The sequence below is a fragment of the Ammospiza nelsoni genome, chromosome 1 (assembly GCF_027579445.1).
Source record: "Ammospiza nelsoni isolate bAmmNel1 chromosome 1, bAmmNel1.pri, whole genome shotgun sequence".
NCBI lineage: Eukaryota > Metazoa > Chordata > Aves > Passeriformes > Passerellidae > Ammospiza > Ammospiza nelsoni.
This window is the reverse complement of record NC_080633.1, coordinates 56,795,916-56,816,364: the sequence shown is the minus strand read 5'-3', so window position 1 is coordinate 56,816,364 and position 20,449 is coordinate 56,795,916. Positions and strand designations below refer to the sequence as shown.

General features: G+C 38.9%; 1 protein-coding gene across 1 annotated transcript in view; it reads right to left on the bottom strand.

Annotated features, from left to right (window-relative positions):
* The window catches only part of ADCY1 (adenylate cyclase 1), a 149,140-nt gene that overhangs the window by 83,420 nt on the left and 45,271 nt on the right, over nt 1–20,449 (bottom strand). The window contains exon 2 of the mRNA XM_059483185.1: nt 20,054–20,203. Within this exon, the coding sequence (XP_059339168.1) occupies nt 20,054–20,203 (150 nt within the window). The remainder of the gene's footprint in view (nt 1–20,053; nt 20,204–20,449) is intronic.

Below are 20,449 nucleotides of genomic sequence, written 5' to 3'. Positions count from 1 at the left end.
TGCTGTTCTTAGGTGTTGTAAGGGGTCCATAGATACCTACTCAAGATACCTACCTACATGCACACATTCATTCATTGTATTTTCACCCAGAAAATGCTCCCCATTTAAAATGCATTTCCAAGTTTGTCCATCAGACCTGCTAGTTTCAGCCATGGCAACAGTCTGAACAAATTCACATGACCATATCTGATCTGATTCAGGAATCTTGGGTTCCAGACAACAAGGAATGAGGCTAGGAGCAAGGAAGGTGTACCTTTGATGGAAAAGGATTAGGTCAGTGAATAACTAAGTAAACTGGATAGATGTAAGTCCATAGGCCCTGACAGGATACATTCACAAGCTCACTGAGTGAGCTGTCAGATGCTACTATAAAGTCACTCCTAACACTCAAACATGGTGAGTGGGAGAAGTGATGCAATACTGCAGGAAGAAAATGTCACTTCTCTAGACAAGAAGGAGGATGCAGGGAACTGCAGGGCAGTCAGTTTCACCTTGGGTCCTGAAAGTGATGAAGGATCTCATCCTGGAAACCCAGGTGGTCAGGCCACACGACTTCCAGAGTGCCCTTACTGCCTCAACACTTCTGTGATTCTGTTATCTGACTGTCAAGAGCCACTATAATGGCAGCTACAAGATGTCACAGAAGTGCATATTTTGGCGGAACCTCATCCTCCTTTTCTTTAATCAATATTAAATAAATAAGGAGCAAAAATTAACACTGAAAAGAGGGTATCAGCAAGTGCTATTATGTTGCTAACATGCCCACATTCACCAGATAAAGCCATTAAATAATACTCAAAGTTCATTCAAAGGGTTTTTTATCTTAACAGTTTCTTCTGGAAGACACATTGTAAAAAGTAAGAAGTTAAACTTTGCAGAACTTCTCTGGTGAACTTTGGACTAAAGTTCTGTCGTGTTTGTGGTGGTCACATTGTCTTGAGGCTAAGGACTGTTAGCTAACTATATTTCCTACTCTTCTTATATATATGTAGCAGAACATTCCTTCCTGCCACAGAGGAACTTATCTGTTATGTCCATCAGCTGGTGCATAGCTCTGGACATTCTCTCCCTCACAAGAATTGGTGACATAACCCAGGCTGCCCAGATGTTGAGCAGTGAGTTATCTCTGGCACCAGGGAGGTGAGATCCTCAGCTGACAATAAATATCTTGTCTTGAGAGTGAGATGTAGGGAGATGAGCTAGGAATTCCCAACTTTGAGACACATTACTTTGCTAACTATAAAAGCTATACAAATTTTCATGGAGGTAGAAGCGTCTGACACACACCCTGGAAATGTGCAGGACTTCCACAAGTTTGGATGCAAGTTCTGCAGTTACATTCCTGGGAATTGAGAGGAAGGATCCTATGTGTGACCCATCAGCAACTGGATGGTAAGCTACATGGAATCCGATCTATGCTATTTCTTTGCCAGCTGTAATATTAGGTACTTCAGTTGTGCACTGTGGTTATGTGGTAGTAGTGTTTCTTTTGTTCATCCTGTGTAGTATGTCATCTGTTAAAGTTTTATGTCTGTTAAATTTGTGTTAAATAAATAAATAAATGTTAATTAAATCAATAATTTTGTAATAGACGTAACCAACCATTATTAAAAACTTGTGAGTGAGAGTGATCTGGGCTGCAGGCTACTCCCAACAGAGCTACTGCCAGAAATCTGAGTCTAAGGCAGGACTTACTTAAGCTCTCCTCTACATTCGTAACAATGTACACCAAGAATATGGCAAAGAATATTATGGATTTCAATATTTGTTGATACTTACATGTATAGCCATTTCTAATTAACCAAAGCATTTCACATCACTAAAAAATGGTTATTAATTCTAAATTTTATGCTGATTTAATTAAGTAAATTTATATTTCTGCAGCAGAATTGTATTTGGGTAACACAAATTTTGGGTTACAATCCAAAACAAGTATTTTGTCCATAGTGGATCTTATGAAGCTCTGTTGACTGCAACTTGTATCCTAAAGTTGATTTACTGTGTTAAGAGAAATAAACTGAGGTTATAAAAGGAGATGACCACCTCTCAGGCAATAAAGAGCACATACAAGAGAGGAATTTGGACAGATGGTTATATTCTCTGATGCTTAAGACTGCAAGATGATGCTGGAATTTCATAAGTATTGCTCTGGATAAGAAAATTTTCAAGGTCTGATAAGGACTAAATGTTCTCTGGAGCTTCTCTTGCAGTGAACACATTAAACGAGTTCTTCACCATTTTGCTGAAACGGATTAGTAAAATCCAAAAGTGTTAAGGAGAGACTGGGTTTAGACTTCTGTTTCCTAGAAAGTCAAACTTTGACAGACAAAATAGCAAACAAAAATTATACTGACAGACTCCTCCAGAGAGCAGTGCTAACTGAATAGCTCTTCTATGGCCTGCAAACACAATTACAATATGTGAATAAAAACCTCACAGATGTCTGCAGTGCATGACAAATAACATGCAATCCAAGGAAGTAATAAGAATCATTACTGTGAAGGCAGCATTGGAGAGCTGTAGGATGTAGCACCTGACTGCATTGCAATGTGCAGATGTCAGATGTATTAAGGGAGGCTACAACAATAATGATTCTTATACACGTTAGGTTGACTATAACAAGACCTGAAGGGAACATACGAAAATCCTCTATCATATTATGATGGCTTGCTTTTTTCATTAGAGTTGAGAGTGAGATGGAGATGAGATTAGAGATTAGATTCCTCACCAAGTGAGGAAAGATGCAGTTATGGCTTTCTCAAAGGGCAGCCACTGCTGACCTTTCAGATCAAGAAGGGAAGCAGCAGCATGACTGTAAGCAGCATGACTGCATGATTTGTCCCTTAAGGGAAGACTGGAAAATGTAACCTGCAATGCAGATTATCAAAACACTGAAAGTAAATGAAAGACACCGTCCAGCTCTCTAGAAAGAATATAAGAAAAGTCTCTCCTATTTACAGCAAAATCTCATCTATCAGGCAAAGCAGTATTGCCCTTCAGGTCAGACTAAGGAATGCTGAAGGACTCAGAGTTTGGAGCAGCAAGAGTGAATTCATGTACACAAAATACAGCTGTTGGTAGGTTTGGGAAGGGGCTCTGCCTAGACCTCTATTCAGCAAGTCCTACAGTTTTTGTCCAGTTTTTTCATTTGCTCCTGTATGACTGATCTGATTATAAAAATAATCTGTAAACCAGGCTAAAAGGAAAACTAGGTGTGAAGGATAGTGCATTGAATGGAACAAGTGACAGAACCAATGGAAGACCACTAACATTTATGGTGACATTCTTGCTTGAGTGGTTGTTGGCTCCAACAGGGGTGGGTGATGACAGGAAAAAATAGAAAGAGTAACACAGGGAGCACTAATTAATTAGCAACACCTTTTACCAAAACAAAACACCACTCACGTTGCAAACCTTCTAATTGGTCACAAATTATTTTCTGTTGAGGTAGCCTCAACTCGTGATATATTCCTAATCACAAGGTCTAGTAGAAACAAGATGTTTCTACATTTTATTCTTTCTCAATAGTTCACAATATTTTTTTTAGGATTATTACAGGTGTTTTCAGAACATTACATTTTTTTCCACACAACCAACTTACACTATTTTAGGGATTGGTACTCTCTTCTCAAGCAGTACATCTTTACTCAGCATTAAAATGATCTAAAGTGAAATCACATGCTGAAAAAAAAATACTTTCAGAGACTGTAATTGTCAGTCAATGATTTTGCATTCCCTGCAGAAATCTCACTAAAAAAAGAAAATGATAGAGAGGATATACATCTCCTTCATTCACAACACTTTATATTCCCAGTCTTGCTCTGGAATTTCAAATGCCCAATTTAGCTGCCTCTGCCAGTGGTATCATCCTGATTATAATGATTACCGCTCTACTAATAAAGATAGCTATTTTTGAGAAAGATATTCAATTTAGAAAAACATTCCAATTTCTCTCTCCAGCAATGGAGGATCACTAGAAGACAGAGGAGGAACAAAGATTCATTTTGACTCCAAGGCAAGTCAAAATGTGCATACTAAATGAATTAGGAATTGCTCAGTGTTACATTGGCCCTATTCAACAACTAGTACCATTATGCACATGACAAAGAATGAAAATATGCCAAGGCAGAGAAATGGATAAGAAAAAAGTGTTTCCCATTGTTAATGGACAAAAATACCCTATGTTACTGCTTGGAACATCCTCAACCCTATTTACAAGTACATAACCCTGGACTACAACTTTCCTTTTGGGTTGGACCCAAGAAAAAACTTTAAGAATTATTCAAGACTTGAGTAGACAAAGTCACAGTTGACCAGACCTGGTGTCACTGGCAGTCCTGCTTTGAAGGAATGGCTGGGCTCGGTGATGTCCAGAGGTCTGCTTTGACCACTGTGTATCCAGGTGTCTCCTTTGGTACACAAGGACCAGGAGAGGCAGGTGCCTGAAGCCTCCTGGGAAGCCCTGAAGCCTTCTTGCTATCTCATCACACACAAATGGGTCTTCTAAAACAGAAGAGGAGCTCAAGGCTCAGCACTCTCTAGGGGTTTTGTGATTTCTCATTTCTGAGAAGGGAGATGAAAGAAGCAAGCAGACACCATTGAAGAAAAAATCCCCATCATCTGCATGCTCTACTCTGCCCCAACACACTCTTCAGCTTTCTCCAGTTTGGAGGCTTCTCACCACAATTCTCTCTTCTATCCCCATCCCTGCCCTGGAAAATGCCTCTCCCACCAGCATCCCAGTTCTGCCCTCCCAGCTCTGCTTTTATGGGAGTCCCCAGTACATATTCCTAATACATTTCTCATGCCTGCCTCCAAAAGAAGATGCCTGTCCCCTCCCATTTTGAAAATCATACTCTTTTCTCATGTTACTTCTCATTCCAAACACTTATAAGTTATTCCAATTCCTTTAAAATTTTCACCTTGATTTAGAATCATTCCATGCAGTTGTCCAGATATTATGCAGTTATTCATATTGTACAAAATGATTTGTTTTGCATTATTATGGGAAATGACTCTGATACATTTTTCAATTCTTTCAGGAAGCTGTAAATATATCCATACTCCCTTCATCAGAAAAGAAGGCTCAAAAGCACATGAATATCTTAAATGTTCCTAGCCAGCATTCTCACAAATTTCTATCAAAAAACTTGCTGTGCTTCCCCATGCTAAGTTGTATTCCTGTAGTTTATCATGTGAGATATAAAGAAAACAAAATGGAAATACTATTTATAGTCAGAGCAGACTACTTTATCAAAGGAAACAGCTGTCATTTTTTTCTGAGATAAGCAACCAAGCTGAGAGAAGCAACCAAGGGAACTGTTGGATTGAGGACTGAGAAGGATTGAGAAACATGCAAAGTAATACAGTTTTCTACATGGCCCTTTCACAGCCTGCAGCATTGCCTCAGAGCTGCAGGCTGTGGAAGGGCCATGTAGAAAACTGTATTACTTTGCATGTTTCTCAATCCCATGAGAGCAGGGCTGTAATGCATGGAGCTCCATCTCTTTCAGCCAGCTTCATTAAATTCCTCCTGAACTGCTCCTTCCAGCCAGCAAGCTGGCACTGCCTTCACTCATCAGGGAGTCTGAGCCCCACACCCGGATGGCAGAGAGCTCTGTCTTGTGGAACTTGCTCTAAATGGCACTTGGAGGTTACCAATTTCGTGCTGGGAAAGCAATAAGTCTGCATGGCACTCCAGATCCTGGTCCTTTTTCACCCTCCCTAGCACTGAACCACGTTATTCAGGATAGTCTTCATGCCCATGCCATGTTACTGGTTTTTTTTGCATTTTCATAGCAACTTTAGGAACGAAGAAAGTAAAAAAAATTAATGTGACAAAACCAGGTTTACGTATTTGTTTCTTGGCTGATAAAACATGAATATTTTTGTTTTCTATAGTAACAGTCCAACAATGAAGACAAATAGGAAAAGGAGCTCAAAAAAGAAAGGAGATTTTGAGCATCTACTGTACAAAATTCCTTTACAATATGGAACATGAAATCTAACCCAACAATTTTTGCAGTCTATCACAGATCTTCTTTTGTTATTGCTATGCTTAAGAGGTAAGTGCCATCATATTTTAACACAAACTTTTCTCCCTAGAGAAGACAAGCATCAGACATGCATGTAAAACATTAATGAGACTGTTTCAGAGTCAACTCATGTATATAATTTTGAGATTCTAGTTAGTCAGCAGGAACTCCAAAATACATCCTAAATATTACCACCTGCTACCTAACATGACCATGGTACCATGCTCAATTTTGTATAATTTTAAAAGCTACATCTTAGTGGATTCACAATCTCTGTCACCTGCACATTACACTTCAGAGCCATTTTAATTCACTCTAAGGAAAACCAAAAAAAAATTAGAGTGAAAAGAAGCTTAATGCAATGCATGGAAGAATGATTTTGTGTACGACTATTAGGATTCATTTATATTTTTGCAAGTTGGAAAACAAAGGCAACAGATTTCATTAGTGAATTATTGGAAATTCAGCTACGCTATGCCCTTTCTTCTATCTAAGTACATGAAGTAGCACTGTTAAAGACAGTGAGCTTGCAGACGCCACAAGGTGGCAATGTTTCAGAACAGTCCCGAGATTTCTTGGAAAATCCTATTTATCAGCAAGTCATTGCTACAACCGTAATCATAAAGGACCATCCCTAAAAGACCAGATACCTAATGCACAGGTTTTGAGCAATAAGAGAATGGTTAACAACACCATTATGGCAGATGACCAATACACTCTGTATGAACTGCACGATGCATTCAGTCTAAATACACCTATACCAGATCAACTTGACATCTTTCTATGGTTAAGTGATTATTTTTGTTTAAATAACGGAAAGGAAGTATTCACCAGAACAATAGTGTTTAATGAGGCATTGGTAGTTTCCGCATTGTTAGTCACAATGGAGATGGTAAGGCCTTGGAAAAGAAAGAAAAACATGAAGTCTTGGCTAAAATGGAAGACAACGGGCTGCAGAAACATTGGGATGCAGAGTGGGCATAAGGAAACCATAAAACTGCTAGAATGTACAAATTCCACAAGACAGTATTCAAGAAGTAGCATGATAAGAATGAGAAAACCTTGGTAGCACATTGTACTTTGTAGGTACCATCCACAAAAACGCAAGCTAAATAAGTGTAAGGGATTGAAGTGGTTAATAAAAATACTGCTATGAAGGCTTTTTCCCTATTATAGCAAAAACTGTATAAAGAAACTAGAACCACAGAAGCCCACCCCTCCTTGAAGATGCCTGACTGGAACTTTGGACTGTGAGTTAAGCTGTCCAGATAAGATAAAGGGGACACTACTGCTCAGTCATCTCAGGCTGAGGGAGAAGAATGCATCCACAAGAAAGGCAAACACAAGAAATGCAGCTGCACTGAGAATCATCTCTCTTTTGGAGTTTGGGGTGGGGGACACCACAGCCCACAGAGGTTTACAGACTCCTCCTGCAACTGAGGGTGAAGGAAGAGGTGTGTGGCATAACCTCTGCTCCGAAAGCACTGAATACCCATCCTCCCTTATACACATCGGCCCAGCTGTGAAACCTCCAACCCCACAGGCCACATCCACAAGACACTCACATAAGAGGCAATTGAAGGGTGTCACAATTCATCAAAGACCCTCCCCCAAGGTGCTCCCCAGACTTATTCCTGAGACCTTGCACCACAGTACTGTACATGATGCAAAGTGACGCAAAGTGATGCAATATATCCAGAGTCTGCTGCAAGAGACTGCATCAAGCTGCCCCCCACAGAGGGGAGGCACGTGGGCATTACCACCTGGTCTGAGCATATCTTTATTCATCGGATTCTATGCTTTTCAGAGGGACCTTCACCACCAAGAAGAACAGCTAGAGAGGATCAATGGGACGATGGTGGGATCCAGAGAGTGGTGGTATTTTCTTTTTTCTGTCTCTGTTATTCTCTTTCTGTCCCCCCCACCTCTTTTCTATTTCTTTGCCTTCCTTTCTCTCTCTCTCTCTCTCTCTGTGTCTCTCTTTCTCATATTTGCTATCAAATAAAATCCATACTATTTACTTTGACATTTGTTTGTACCTTAATTCAGACAGAAGAATTTCTAATTATTTTAAAACTAGACAGTAACAATGAGTTGGAAACCTCTGCATGTAAAGAAACCCCAGGTACTCCCTGATCAAAGAATATGTATATGACACTATCCTAAAAAGGCAAGTGTGATTCCTGAAAGAATGAGAAGATTCATAGAAGGCAAAGTTGAGAGCAGCTCCACAAATCTTGTTCAAATAGGAACAAGAGCTGGGAAAGGTTATGAGAATAAACAAGAAAACTGAAAACATAAAGAGCACAAGCTGTCTTCCTAGTTATCCTCATATCTATTAAATCAGAGTGCTTTAGAAATACATCAATAAAGATTAATCATCAGAAAGGCTAGCTAACAGCTGATATCAGATACAAACTGGCAATGAATAAATCATGCAGTATCCAAACTACTGCTAGTCTTTTTACTTTCACCTTTTATCATTAACATTTACTCCCTCTGAAAAGTCACTGGCAATATCCAATAGGTCTACAAAATTATTATAGAAACTTGACAGGACAAAGTTTATACTCATTTCAGTTAAAGAAATCTTCCTACTGGAAGTGAACTTGAGAGAGAGGAACAAAATAGCACCTTTATAGTTAAGGCATAACTTGAAAGCTTCCTTATGCTTGGCAGGAAAGAAGGAAAAGCGTTTCTGCAGTACATTGCCAGGGAAATTTCTCAACTCCAGCAGTGTTAGCTTAACAAATATCTTTGTTTCAATCATGCTTCAGTAGGATTTTAATAAGTAGGTTCTTTAGGGTATATCAATGAAGATGAGACTTTGTGTGGCACTGAAGAGCCACTGAACATACTTTTCTAAATCTTCCTATGTGGAAATAAAACATTTTCCCCCTGTCCTGCAGAGTCAGGAAGACTCGTTTTCATTGTCCAGTGGAAAGATCCCTTCATGGTAGCACTTGACTGTATGCAAAGGTAGTTTGAGTATATATGTTAAAAACAAAAAAGGCACACTTAAAGCATAAATTCAAAAATTATTTATTCTTCTTTATTAATTATAAATTATAATTTATTATTGAAAATATTTTCTGATTAAAATAAAGAGAGGTCTTAAAAATTATCACAAAGAGCACCAATCATCTGCTTATGTCATGATTAGTGGGAACACAGAAGCCCTAATTGCAATTCCTAAACTGGCCTGCAGATGGGACATCTGTGAGCTCAGATTTTCTAGAGGCTTAAGTGCCACACACTGTCCTGTGTTCCATCATGAACAGGACTGGGACAATCCTGTTATTGTATTTCTTCTTCCAAAATTTAGGCAGAGGGACTCACAAAGCAGTATCAGCTTTACCAATGCTACCCCTTCCACGGTAAATGTAAGAGTAGACAAATTTTTACTGGCTTACTCATGGTGTACTAAGTTTCATGTACAGTTACAACAGCACATCTTTCCATTCCACAACCATGTCTGGTTTGTTCCACCAATGTAACGTTGAAAATCTTGATTAGGCAAAGATGTATTCCACAGGAAGAGAGAGCTTAACCTTTGGCAAGATGAAAACATCCCCCTCTTCTGCCCTCATTAAGGCTCCAACCCTCAACTAGTGGAATTTTTCTTGAAGAACACGCTACATGTTACAGCTCAAGTTGGTTCCGGGACTGTGTCATTCTCTGATTTTCCTCCATCCCATGAGTGTTGCATATAGGTAAAGCCTTATAAAATAAGAACCTTGGTTACCCTTGTAAAATCATGGCTCAGGCCTTCTACTTCAGCGAAGTACAGCTAATAGATAGCCTAGCTTTCCCTTGAGAAAGTAATATGCACCTGTAAAAATAGAGTCTTCTAACTGTGAGAATGATTCTGTACCCTCGAAAAAAGAATGTAAAGATCATTAAAGAGGAAAGCTTTGACAGACATATACACTAGCAACTACTAACCAGTGAACTGAATTGCCATAAGTAAATAACCAATTAGAGTTAAAGACAATGCCTTTAGCAAACTATATAAATATGAGCTGTGAAGAATAAAGATTGGCTGTTGTGGATGACTTGTGGGTTTCTACTGCGACACATGAGTTATGACATTCTCCTTCCCCAGGCTCCTCCAAAACCCACATATCTCCACCAACTCTACATAGATATGTGGCAAATCTCTGTGGTGTCCTCTGGCACCTCGTTGGGAAATGGAGCCAACATAGGGAAGCAGCAAGAGAAAGACTACTAACAATTCAGTCTTCTGTCCTTGCTGGAGCCAACTCAATCTGTAGCTGAGAGTCCAGAATTAATGGAACTTTGAGGACACAGTGCTGTGCTAGTACCAATGGTTCACACAACTGCTGCTGTCTCATACAGCATCACACACTTTCATTTAGAGTTGCGGCAGCGACTCATTATCAGCACGTGCTCTTTTTTAGTACAGATCTCTGCTGGTGGCAGAAAAAGCATGAAATCTTCAGGTGAGATAAGCTTTTTGACTGCTACTGGTAAGTACTGAGCCCACTAGTGGGGTGTAAGCAAACCAAGGAATGAAAAAACCCCAGGAACCTGAAGTCAATAAAAGTAATTTTAGAACCTAAGAAATACCTATTCCATGGCAAGCAGTTAGCATTTCCTTTTTCAAAGACTGTAAATGCCTTTACTATAGCAATAGGAAAGAAAATCATAGCATAAAACAATAAAATGGAATAGATGTCTGAATCTCCAAAGACTAAGATATAAATATGGTTTTGCTTTGAAAAATCTAGATGTTTTTCTAATTTCGATTAGAAAAACCTGAATGCTTTTGTCCTTTGCTTCATTTTGTGTTTCTACAGAGCAAGGAAGCAAGACTAACCCATAGGAGAAAATCTCATTGCCTTCCAGAGTAGAAGAACAAGGACCAATCAGTAATATGCTAAGGAAGCAAAGAATGTATTCACCTACTTAAAATAGCAAGTGTGACTCAGATTTAATTCATTTTTTCCTCGTCAAACTGGGAAATTCCTAATCAAATATGAATGAAGGGGAGCTAAACTCCAAATGAAATTAGTTTGTATTGAAGAGGTAGTGGGGAACAGAATCCTTGGAAAGAATTTAGATCACATGAAAGACAAAAGTTCATTTAGTATGGCAAACCTGATAAAAATACTACCTTAGAATGTATTTCTTTTGCCAGTTAATGGGGTGTAATCTAGCTCTTTTCCTCCATAGACAGTTGGCCAAAGGAAACAGGAAAAAAAATCCATAAGAATATGTGTGCCAGCAGCATATACTTTTTCATATATTGGAATGAAAGTTAAGTGCCCAGCTTAGTATTCTGTTCAAGGAGATAATCTGTGCTCAAGTGGTAACATATAATTTGGCAAACTGCACATGTGGTGGTGCCAGCTGCTGTGACATGAAACACCTAGGCGACAAAACAGTTTATGGTCTATGGTGGAACCACCCTGTGTTTGAAGACTGGCACAGGGCAAGTGTCAAATTTGTGTAACATGTTAGATAACTTTTTTATTACAGTCAAGACTGTTCTAGAAGTGAACAACAATAAAAATACATGCAAGAGAACTTTTCTAATGACATTTTAAAGTTTTCTATGAATTCCTGCTGCTGAGAGAAGAAAATCAGTATTCACTATTGAGGTTGCTTTACTTCATACTGTGGCATCCTACTAAAATGCATAACAACATTGTATTAGTGTTCATACCACACTTCTGTCATGGATATTACTATAAATTTAGAAATCAATTTAGAAACTCTTTTGAATTATTTTTCTTACAGTTGAACTTCAGAATCTGATGCACTATAGCCAGTGTGCCTAATTATGATTATTTGCCTTGGCAACTGTCATCCATGATGCTATCTGCTGAAAACTGTTATCTGCTTAAGACTGTATGGTTGTGTGTCTTTAGTCATCTAATAAGGACAGGTTTGTGTGAGCCTGTTCAGCCCTCCTCCTTTGCTCTCTCTAATTGAAGCTACACAATGCAAGTAGGAAAAATAAACTGAAAAATTCAGAGTCAAACACTAGCATATTTGATTGACAGTTGCTTGAAAGAGAACGTATTATAAATTTTCCATTATTTGTTCCAAAAGTCCTAACAGCCAAAGTATTAACAGGTTTAGAATTATATAACCACCAATTTTTAAGTTATCAATTTATTGCAGAATCATCTAGATTGGAAAAGGCCTCTGAGATCACCAAGTCCAACCTCTGGCCAGACACTCCCTTGTCAACAAGACCATGGCACTGAGTGCCACGTACAGTTGGTTTGTTTCAACACATCCAATGATGGAGACTCCATCACCTCCCTGGGAAGCCCATAACTATGCTTGACAGTCCTTTCCATGAAGAAATTCTTCCTAAGGTCCAACCTGAACCTCCCTTGGTAGAGTTTGAGGCCATGTCCTCTTGTCACTTGTTACCTGGGAGAAGAGACTGACCCCCACCTGGCTACAACCTCCTTTCATGCAGTTGTAGAGATCAATACAATCCCCCCAAGCCTCCTTTTCTTCAAGCTAAACAACCCCAACTCTCTCAACACCTCCTCACAGGACTTACTCTCCAGACCCTTCCCCTTCTCTGGGCACGCTCCAGCTCCTCAATGCCTTTCTTGTAGTGAGGAGCCCACATCTGAACACAGGATTCAAAATGTGGCCTGACCAGTGCCCAGTACCTGGGGACAATCACTTCCCCAGTTGTGCTGGCCACACTATTGCTGATACAGGCCAGGGTGCCACTGATATCTTGTGACAAAAAATGGAATAGCTGATAACCAATTTAATTTACATATTTAATTTGCTTTCTTTTTACACAGAATAATGGAGTTAATTTTCTTCACAGTGGCTAGTAGGGTGCTGTGTTTTGGATTTGTGCTGAAAACAGCATTGATAACACAGGGATGTTTCAGTAATTGCTGATCAGAGTGTACTCAGAGCCAAGGGATTTTCTGCCTCTCACATCATCCTGCCAGTGAGGAGGCTTTATATGCACAAGAGTCTGGGCGGGGACAGATTCTTTGGTTAGTTGGGGACACCTGACTTTTTATAGACTTTCCTTAAGTTTTATTTTGTAAAATAAAGGCTTGAAACTAGTGTAATAAAATTACAAGGTAACTAAAATATATGAACTTTATATGATTTACAAATATGTGTTTTTATTCTATGTTACCCATTTTGTTATTTATGTTACACTTTGGAATTGCAAGTCTAGTAGCAAGGTGCATCTCTTATCCTACAGCTGTGCAGCCCTAAGTTGCGGTGTCCTCTTGTAACCACTCCCAAAGAAAAAACCTCATCTTCTGTTTTAACAAAGAGCTCAGGATAGAAAGGTTGAACTGCCCTTGGATATGCCTGTTACTATTAGGGATTACTGCCGGTAAATTAAAGGGTTAGACTACAAGCCTCACTTTTACTTGGCCAAAGTCAGATAAGAGGAGTCCTGGTGGTATGCCAAGCAGTGTAGCTTCTTGCACTAGTTGGATGCAGATAAGATGTTCATTCTGCAAACCAAGACGTGCAACAGATCTGTAAAATTAAAACACATTTATTTTTTTACTATACCTTTCCTTGCAGGAGGTTGCAAGCAACTCCGAATAACTTCAGGTTTAAGCTAAAGCCTTAATCTATTTAATCTGAGTAGCCCTGAATTTTATTATTTGCTCTGTGAAGGATAGACACGTGCACGATTGTTGCAGGACTGGAGACTAACAGGTGCTGGTCAGTAGAAAGCTTCTGGGCAATTATTGCTTTGTGGGAGACAGAAATGTGCCTCCATATCTCTTTTTACCTGAGAAAGGCAGAAGATGGACCAGGGATGCCATGAATTTCTTTTCTGTATAAGGATCTAAGCAGCCAAACGAAGCAAACGAAGCAGACACCAAGATAATTTCTAATCTCTGATTTGGCTAAGAGACACTGGTGGTCAGCCTGCACAAGTGGGCCTGAAGTCCAGTAGTTCAAACTGACAGCCTGAAATTGCAACACTCCTTATTTCTTCTTTTGCCTGATCCTAGTAAAGAACAAATAGATTTTTGAAGATAGAATTTCCTGTATAAGACTGTAATTTGATGATGCAATAGATACAATTTTAAGCTCTTCTGTAACAAAGAACATAGTAGCAATGTTGTACAGGCTCACCCTGCTAGCTAAAATTAGTCGACCTATATTTTTCAAAGATCATACTGGCTAGCTTTTGCAGAGGACCAAGCATCACCACATACCTTGCACTTTCTGCAAAATCAGTATCACTTCCCTGCTGCATCATTTGACAAGAATATGGTTTTGCATCCACACATGATCCATGTGAAATTTTTGCTGCAGGGTGATTTGCTGATGCATTCTGCCAGTATGAATGGTTACAGAAACAAGGACTGTATTAATGATAGATTTCATATATTCTTCTGCACTGAAAAAAAAAAGATGCAATATTCTGAGGACAAAAAGTACGGGAAACATGAGGAGAACCTGATAAGCGTGATGTCAGGCACTCTAGAAATTACTTCTGCCTGGGGCTGTGCAAATAACTAATTCCTTCGTTTGGTTGCTGAATTGGAAAGCTAAAAATCTCAGCAAACTGTTATCCACTACCAAAACAAAATCCAACACTATTTGCTTTATTCAAAGTTAATGCAATTTTTCCCTTTCTTCATAAGGGCTTGAAATTAAACACAACAGACAAACCCACTGGAGGGCTTCTGTAGGAGTCAACTTTTTACTCAAATATGCAGGAGGTGGTACAGACATCCAAAATGCAAAATGTCTAGATCAAATTTTTTTAAAGGGGAATGAGGCAGAGAATTCGAAAGCAAGACAACCTAAGCAGTAGTTCAAAGTATGATGCAGTGAGAGACATGTTATCTTTTGTTGACACCTTTTCCGTTTCTATGAATAGTTATTAATCAAACCTTTGACTCAGCGGTGACCCAGTTACTACATGCAACATTAAGGACATTGCCCTAAATTGCAGAAGACACTTGGAATGCAGACACATATGCATGCAGATATTTGCACACAAAATTCAGCACTGCACAAGGAAAATTTAGCTAGCTGCACATTATCTGGTGAACATTTATGAAGGAACTGCAGACCATCACCAAAGTTCTAGTCTGTCTCCCAGAACCAGTGTTATTGCAGTAGCATGGTGTTGAACAACATTTCAGCAAATCTAATTAGTCTAGCTGGAGTGGCAGTGTTGTGGTCCTGAGGCTAGACATACAGCTGGCTGTCTCAGCCTCAAGCTTCCTAATTCCCAGTAATTTTTAAGTGCTTCATTCAGTTTCTTATATTAAATAGATTAAAGTTTCATGCGTTGTAGTGAAGTACACAACTATTTCTTGAAAGACAAGTGCCACCAATAAATACATTTCTCCAGTCCCAAAGGTTTGAAAAACTAGATTTGATTTCACAATTAGTTTTTAAGACAGCAATTCACCTGTTCTGGATACTTTGCTATTTTCCAGTTGATTTTCCAATGTCAATTCTAATTGTGAGGAAGTACAAAAGTTACATTTAGGTTGGAAGGAAAGATCTAAACAAATGGCTTGAAAGAAGGCTTTATTGTGCAAATATACTTGCATGTACTAATGAAATTAAATAATCAGTGAAGATATTTAAGGTAGTTTTGTGGGCTTTGAAGGTTTGCATGAAGTCAAATGTTTTCCCGGCCTTCCTTATATGAAAGCAACAGGCATTTTTCATATCAACCTGTGCTACAACAAGTGCATTTCACCAAGGAAAATTATGTGTTTTATCCCCAAATTTAGTGTATGAATATGCATCAAAATATTTTTCTTGGCAGGGCAAGAAAAGGAGCGAATGTGATTAAGATTCATTATAAGGTTGGCAAGACTGGGATAGGATGTAGCTTCCATGCATCAGCAGACCAAAGATATGACAGGCCTTCACCTTGGAAAGAGAGATGAGCAGAGTTATGAAAGTCTACAGTGTTGTGAGTGGCATGGAAGAGGTTATGGCAGGATGATTACCAATGTCACAAAACAAGAGCTGGAAAGCACAAAATCAATTCATCAGACAACAAGTCGATGACAAATAAAAGGCAGTTGTTTTACACAGCGCATACTTCGAATATTAATTAGCACCCAGTTACAGTGATGACGACAAAACTGTGGGGATGACAAAACTATAAAGATGCTGAAAGAGACACTTGGAAAATGAGAGTCTGCAGGTCTTTGAAGACAGTGGTCCAGTTGCTTCTCAAATTAAGATAGACTCAGAAGAACAATCATATCTCTTCCTTGGAACACAGCTCCATTTCAGGAGCTACTATACATGCAATTAATACACAGTGAGTCACATCTTCCTTATATTCCCTTTTAGTCAGATGGCAATCAGTTGCATCAGCAGCAGACTCCTTTTTCTGTATTGAATACATCCCCCATTCCCCATCCCTGCTTGCTCCTTTCTTTCTTTCTTGGGAAGGGGTGAAGTACTGCTAGGAGAACAGTTGGGATGTCTTAAGACCAGGAGTCCTTCAGGGAGCTGGGTGACAATGCTTTTTTTGCTATACAGGCAAAGGATGATGTGGAATTAAGGAAGTGGACACAGAGAGGTGGTGCAGTGGGAGTGAGGGGAAGTGCTCACATGCTCTTAAGGAGCATGAACAGAAAAAACAGAATTCCAGGGAAATGGACCCACCTCACAATAATTATTCTTACCTGTTTGCTCTGCAGAGGATGGCTTGCTGCTGAGATTTATAGATAACAAGAGAAAAGGTATTTATCCCAAGTGAAAGATTGTAACTATTTGCTCATTATCTAAAACTTGGTTCTTGGCCTTTGCTTCTGGTGGAATTGCAATCCAACATTCCGCAATGCAAGAAATGGATGATGCTGCCATGAAAGCCCGTTATTCATTGTGACCACAGATAATAGATAACAGGGTGAGCCTCACACTGAATATTAAAATAAACAGAATCTGTCTGCTCCCTTTCTCCCCAGCAACACTTTCAAGGCTATTTGCATGAATCCAAAAATGCGCCAACACAAGATATTTACTCTTGCTCACAAAAATAGTTTCATCAAAATTATCCTTTGGGGCTCTTACTACAAATACATCCCATGAGGAGAATTCACTGTAAGTAGGACACAGAGGAAGAAATCTCACTTACAGCTTCATCTGTGGTGTCTGTCTCACACAGTCAACACTTCAACTCCAGGAAGCTGCGTTTGTTCAAAAGTCAAGACCATGTTCGTTCCTTTCCAGTAAGAGACTTGCACAGAAATGTCAGGGAATAATTTTACTATTTTGGGTCACAATTCTCAGTGTTAAAGGGCTATGTTTTCTAGGGCAGATCATTTGGATGAGATAAGAAAGTCTGATGAAAACATTCAGACCTTTTTAACATGTAATGTTGATACTTCAGAGAACAAAAATACAGAACTGATCACAAAAATTGAACTAGGTCAGCAGCATTTCTTCTCCTCTCAAAACACTCTTGAGTGCTGCCAGCTGGAAACTCAGAGTATGTTATGCCACAACAACTGCAGCATAATTTTGTAGCCTGTAATCGTGTTTTAATTCTCACTCTGGTTCTAGAGCTATGCTAATATAGTGTGAGAAGAGCCACAGAAAGTATTTTGGTGCTACTTGTGACAACTAATTAGCATATTTCACAACTGCAGTGAGTTTTACACTGTAATACATAAAATTAATTTCACAAGTGTAAGAGAAAAGTTTATTCTCTTTCCTGACCTGTACACTGCCTTAGAAAAACATTTGCAGGATTATCTAGGTACACTATCAACAATAATGGCAATTATGTGTAATGTTATTGCTTTTGTTGTGTTTCTACATGCATGGATAACATATAAAATAAGACAGATTGCTAATAAGGGTTTGGTTTTTTTTTTGTTAGGAGAAATTGCTAAGAGAAACACAAAAAATCAATTTTGTCTTCATGCTGGATCCCAGAAGTAGGTTTCAAAGACAGAAATGACAGGCTTGTTTAAATCCCATAAGTGAATTTATGACACATTTATGCCTTTAAGAAGTCTGCAGCTTTGGATTACAAAAGACCAGAATTAAATTTAAAGGCTTTGATTCTAACACCATTTTTACACAGCCAGCAAAGACATGCAGTGTTCAAAGAGATGTCTACTTATTAGAGAGTATGTTCAGCTCACAAACAACATATTCACTTAATTCATAACAGAAAGTACTTATGGACTTGTGTTACTCCACACATAGGAACAGACTTGCTAAAGAAATTGCAAATGAGGGACAGTAAAATTGAGTGACGTACACAAGCTTTGAGGACCCTGCCATCTTGTTTGGTCTAAGTAACCGCCACACATCACAGACACATTTTCTGAAAAATCCTTTCCTTAGGATATTTTTCTCCTGAGAAGCTGAGAGACCTCAGGAACAAAATGTAAACAATGGTTATCTGCTGCTGTGGAATGCAACAGGTGGATCTGTGATTGGTCTCATGTAGTTTTTTCTAATTAATGGCCAATCACAGTCAGCTGGCTCAGACTCTCTGTCCAAGACACAAGCTTTTGTCATCATTCTTTCTTTTTCTATTCTTAGCTAGCCTTCTGATGAAATCCTTTCTTTTATTTTTTTAGTATAGTTTTAATATCATATGTATCATAAAATAATAAATCAAGCCTTTTGAAACATGGAGTCAGATCCTCGTCTCTTCCCTCATCCTAAGACCCCAGCAAACACCATCAAAACCACACCACATAGGTATTCCAGTGTCACTCTCTATTATCACCTATACAGAAAGAAAAAGCTAGTCCAAACCTTACACATCAATAGATAATAGCAGATTTAAGCTATGACAGGTTTAAGCTATAAAAGACAAAGATTGTTGTCTTTTTCCCAACCTGGAAGTGAAACTTGAGATAATTTTAGCTCAAGGAGGTAATATAAAAGGGGAACTTTATTTGAAGGCCTTCAGAAGCAGTTATGGAAAGATGTCCACAAAAGCCCATCCTTCTCCAGGGATAAGTACATTTTTAAAGGTTCAGAAAATTAGCATAATTGATAAAAAATACCAGTTAGGAAGACAAGCGGTGATGCAATTCCCTCCTGAGGCCAAGTCCCTTCTCTGGAGCCCCCCCTTCAGCACTTGTGGTACTTTGTCCATGAGATGTATCTCAGAGAGTTGTTCTGAGCCTTGGCTCCCAGGAGAAATCAAGATAGCATGGAGCCTTGTACCCTCCCAGGCTTGGAGCTCTGGAATATGTTTTGTCTTTCGGCTTAGGGAAAGGCCATGAAAAAGTACTTGGAAAAGTAGCTACTAATACAATGGAACAGAGTTACAAATATTTGTGTGGAAAATATAGAGAACATATAAAGGAAAAAAAAAAAAAAGGGAAAACCCAAATGGCATCAAGATCTGTAAGTAAAAACAGCAAGGTTCACAATAAAGCATTTTCTTCGTCTATTGTTTCCAAATATGCTTGGAAGGCTGACTGATAAAATTGTATGAAAAAAACTATCAAATAACTGAGGTGATTTTTGAGAAGAGATACTGATTGCTATTACAGTTATTCTTATTATTAGTTGTACAAAAACATAATATATTCATTCTTGTTATCACTTATTCAGTTACCAGTGCAGCTCCTTGTCCCCAAAATGTTGACTTTTTTTATCGATGCTATGAAGGCAAACACGTTATAGAACATTTAGCGAGAAGAAAAGTACTTACAGTGCATCTAGCACCCAACCAAAAACATCCAAAACATCCATACAGATAAATAACCACAATCTTATATTACAAAAGTTGACTTTGATTCAGCCCTAAAATAGATCCCTCTGGCACTGGAGCTGACAGTAGCTGTGGAGTCAGCCTGTACCTTCTCTGAGCTCTGCAGATGAAGAGTGAAGAGTGTGCATCCTCTGGGGAGGAGGACCTGAAGCAGATGGGGGAAGGCAGCATTTCCTATGCAATGGAAATGCACACATGCCCTAGCATACATTTGGCAACAATGTCCTGACCTATGGTTCACATAACTACAGTCATCTCAGGAGAAACAGAGAAAAATAAGTAAGTTTTAGAAACTGACCTGTTTTTCATTTTCGTCCTCCAGTCTCAGCCTGTCCTCAATGCAGTTCCTGGCCTGAAGGAATGCCTTCCTTTGAGCCCTTTCTGTCAAAATCCTCACAAAGACCCCATACAAATTTACACTGACAAAAAGGATTGCATTGGCCACAAGCTGTAAGAAAGAAACAGAAATAAATGTATATTTTAAAATACAGATTTTCATTTTACATTTCTGCTCAGCAAGGATATATTAAAAAAAACTTGTTGAAAACTGTGCCTTGCTAGCCACATCACTGATACCCCTTCCTGCACTGAAACAATTACAGCAGCTTTCACAAATATGGAAAAGCAATACTGCATAATACAGAATTTTGCATCTGTTGGAGTTAATTTCTTTTAGCTTGTCATCTTCATTCAT